This window comes from Anoplophora glabripennis, unplaced genomic scaffold (assembly GCF_000390285.2).
Source record: "Anoplophora glabripennis isolate ALB-LARVAE unplaced genomic scaffold, Agla_2.0 scaffold1620, whole genome shotgun sequence".
In the NCBI taxonomy this organism is placed as follows: Eukaryota; Metazoa; Arthropoda; class Insecta; order Coleoptera; family Cerambycidae; genus Anoplophora; species Anoplophora glabripennis.
The window spans coordinates 13440-17251 of record NW_019417703.1 but is presented as its reverse complement, the minus strand read 5'-3'; the positions used below and the strand labels follow the sequence as shown (position 1 = coordinate 17251).

At 30.1% G+C, this 3812-nt stretch overlaps 1 protein-coding gene across 1 annotated transcript; it reads left to right on the top strand.

The window, feature by feature from the left end:
* The first annotated feature begins 424 nt into the window (after window positions 1–424).
* On the top strand, window positions 425–892 carry LOC108915178 (glycine-rich cell wall structural protein-like). The gene is made up of 2 exons (XM_018721149.1): window positions 425–493; window positions 683–892. The coding sequence occupies exons 1-2, from the start codon at window positions 452–454 to the stop codon at window positions 890–892; spliced, it is 252 nt and encodes an 83-aa protein (XP_018576665.1). The 5' UTR covers window positions 425–451.
* The last annotated feature ends 2920 nt before the right edge of the window (window positions 893–3812 follow it).

Here is a 3812-nt window from a genome sequence, read left to right as displayed (position 1 = left end):
ACAGGCTGTCTCAAACTCAATCTGTATGGGCCTACTGTGAGGATGTAAAAAATTTAAATAAAATTTAGGATACGTGGTGTTAAATGGGATGATCGTTTTGTTTAAAAAAAACACGTAAATATCTTCAAATACAGGAAGGGAATTACAATGAAGATATAATTATGGGTCTCCCTGTATATACTGTCTTAGTCTGGCTTGGAATCGCGGTAAGTATTACCACTATGGTCATTTAAAAAAAAAAGTGTCATTAAATAAATGTTACGTCAGGTTAGGCTTAATGTAACAAATGGGTATAATTATTTGAAAATTGCAATAATTTAAGTGCATTAAAGTAGCCGCCGCGTACAAAATTTGTTGCATTTTTTTTGTAATCAACTCAGTATATAAATCCAAAGTATTAGAAGTAATAGTACACAATCAACGCAGTACATACAAACTTAGATACTTCAAAATGAAATTTGTTTTCGCCGTTTTGTTCATCGTTGCTGTAATGGTACATAATCCTGATTAAAAAGAATATTTTTATGCAAATCACTGCAAATTCAAAAGTTTAATTTTTTTTTTATTAAAACAAGCAATTTATTCACTCTTTATAAATTCATAAAATTGTACTATTTTTTATAACAATGACATTTTAAGTTTTCAACTTTGACAAAAATTGAATATATATATTTTTTTTCAGGCTGAAAATAAGGCTTTCGCTCAAGGACAAGGGCAAGGTCAGGGTGAAGGACAAATGGGAGGATCAGGCGGAGGACAAATGGGAGGAAGCGGAGGAATGGATGCCACGGGAAGCATGGGAGGAAACATGGGTGGAAGCATGGGTGGAAGCATGGGAGGAAGCATGGGAGGAAGTGGGGGAGGAAGCATGGGAGGAATGGGAGGAAAATAAAGAAAATTTTAACTTGATACAACATAATACAAATGTGACAATAAATAAGTACCAGCAAAAACCAATATTTGTTTCATTTAACATAACGTAGGTTGCCATATCGGTAGGGTTATTCAAAAAGACTGGACTGTACGAATGCGCAAAAAAATATAGAAAGACGATAGTTGAAAATGGCTTACCACTATTGCATTTTATTTTCTGGATATTTTAAATTTAATAGTAGCTTCTTTAAATGCACATGGAACACAGTAAAATGGCAAGAATACGCACTCTCTCGTGTCTGTATAGGAAGTCTTAATTATAATGCGTACAACTACATATCCAATATCATCCATCTACCATTAAAAACCAAATTTTGTTATTTTTACAAACTCTTCTTTGTATTAACATAGATAATTTACGTCTAGATATCGACAATAAATCTAGGATGCTCTAACAAACCGATGAATTCAATACAATAAATGTTTTATGATTTGCAAAATTAAATTATAATTTAAGTACTTGTTGTAAAGATTGTTTTTAATGGTAGATACATGGATAATATTGTACAGTAGCTTTCTATTGGGATAAACTTTTCTTAATAACGACTGTAGATGTAAAAAATAAAGGTACCTTATTCTTGAGCAAAATTTACATATTTCGTTAAACCTCGTATACGACTGCAAAAAATTGAAATCTGATCACTTCTTGTTGGGTTTTAGGCCATGCAAAACTTTTTATCAAGAATAACTTTTTTTCATAAAACCAATAATAAAAAAGTTTCCCACATGGTGCCGACTTAATTGGACACACTGTATGTAATACTGTATATATACAGGGTGTACCATTTAACACTCCCGCTGCTAATATCTCCGAAATGAAGAAATTTATTTTAGTTCCGGAAACTGGGGTTGTTAGGTCCCTCGAATAGCTTCAAATTGCAGTTGGAATTGTTAGTTCAAATCTTTCTGTATAGATGGTGTGGCGATACTAACAAATTTTTTGATCCTTGGAATGTGGAAATGCATGTTTATTAATTAGTATGTGGTATGAATAAAGTCATTATAAAAATATTTTAAAAGAATATTTTGTCTCAGTGTGATTTAAATAAAATAATAGATTTTCCTGTTACATCGTACATTGCATATTGAAGTCGACATATTTCGAAAACAAGTAAATAAAAAGAAATAAACTTTATATTACAAAAATTACTCAAAATTTAACGATCTTTCAGATGGACTACATTTTCACTGGAAGTTTGTTTAAAATCATGGAAAAATATTGGTTTTTATATTTTTTACTCATAATTTAACTGAACTGAAGCTGAGCTTTTGGTTGAATATTTCTGTTTTATCGATGACATATTATCACTGGATTTGTAAAAATTCCATCCAATGTAACTAAATATACAAGGTTAGATAAAAATAAGTACTAGCGATAATAATTTCCGCTCAAAATAAAAGTTGAATAAAAGAAGAATATCGGCGAAATGTTTCTAAAGTGTATAATATCGTAAAAAAACAAGTTGTTTTTTATACTTTCACATTTACTCCATCCAGTACCAATATCTTCAAGTACGAGATAATTACCCTGTATATGTATACTGCCTTAGTCTGGGAAGGAATCTCGGTATGCATCTATGACATTAACACTATAGTCATTTTGTAAATAATAGTCTCTTACCTCAATCGCAATGTGGCTTCAGGAAAGGGTATAGTACCTCAACTGCTCTAATTATCGTCACTGATGATTTAATAAAAGCACAGGACAGGGGACTAGTTAGTGCTTTAGTTTTATTGGACTTTTCTAAAGCTTTTGACACAATTAATCATAAGCTTCTTTGTTCTAAACTTAAGTACTATGGGTTTGATGAACCGACTTTAAATCTTATTAATTCTTATTTACATGGAAGATCTCAAGAGGTATGTGTTAATAACATTTTATCTAATAGTATAGAAATACTTTCTGGTGTACCCCAGGAGTCAATTTTGGGTCCCTTACTTTTTATAATTTACACTGCTTCCATTTTAGAATCAATTCAACAATGTAAAGTACAAGCTTATGCTGATGATACTCAACTATATTATCATTTTGATATTAATGAGTTACAAACTGTAAGTAGTAAGTAATCTGATGAACATAATTTAAAATTAAATTCTAGCAAATCAAAAATAATTTTTTTGATACTAAGAAAATGGTACAAATATTAAGACTCAACTTTAATATTATAATTGATTGTATTTCAATTCCTATTACTGACAGCGTAAAAAATCTGGGAGTGACTCTTGCTTGACAGTAACTTACGATTCAATCAGCATGTGAAAACATTTCTCCAAAAATCTTATTCTTCGCTTAGATTAATTTATAGTAGTCGTCATATCTTGAATAAAAAACTTAAAAATTATGTTATGTGAGTCACTTGTTCTCTCCTATTTTAATTACAGTGATTATGTCTATGGTCCATGCCTTAGTGTACAAGAAAAAAATAGAATTCAAAAAGTTCAAAATTCATGTTGTCGACTTGTACATGGATTAAGAAAATTTGATCATATTTTTCACAAAATTGTAGAGATCAAGTGGCTCAACATGGAGAATCGTCGACGTCACCATCTTGTCAATTTTATGCATACAATTTTAACCATTCCTCCTTATTATTCTTTAAAAACTAAATTTGTTAAATGTCCTAATGTTCATTCGAGGAATATCCGATTTAAAAATACCTTTACAATGCCACATCATCGTAGTGCCCTATTGAAAAGATGTTTTACTTTTAATTCTATCCCTTTATACAATTCTCTTCCTGATAATTTTAAAATTTTTAATATTAACAAATTCAAGTATAAATTTAAATCATATCTATTGAGTGGACAGCTGATTTTATAGTTTACAGTTGAGGATTTTTATTTTAAACTGTTGATTATTGTTAGGTAATTGCATTTTA

Coding starts and splice junctions, on each gene's coding strand:
- LOC108915178 (XM_018721149.1), top strand. CDS start 452: ATGAAATTTGTTTTCGCCGTTTTGTTCATCGTTGCTGTAATG. Junction 494..682: donor TGTTCATCGTTGCTGTAATG/GTACATAATCCT, acceptor ATTTTTTTTCAG/GCTGAAAATAAGGCTTTCGC.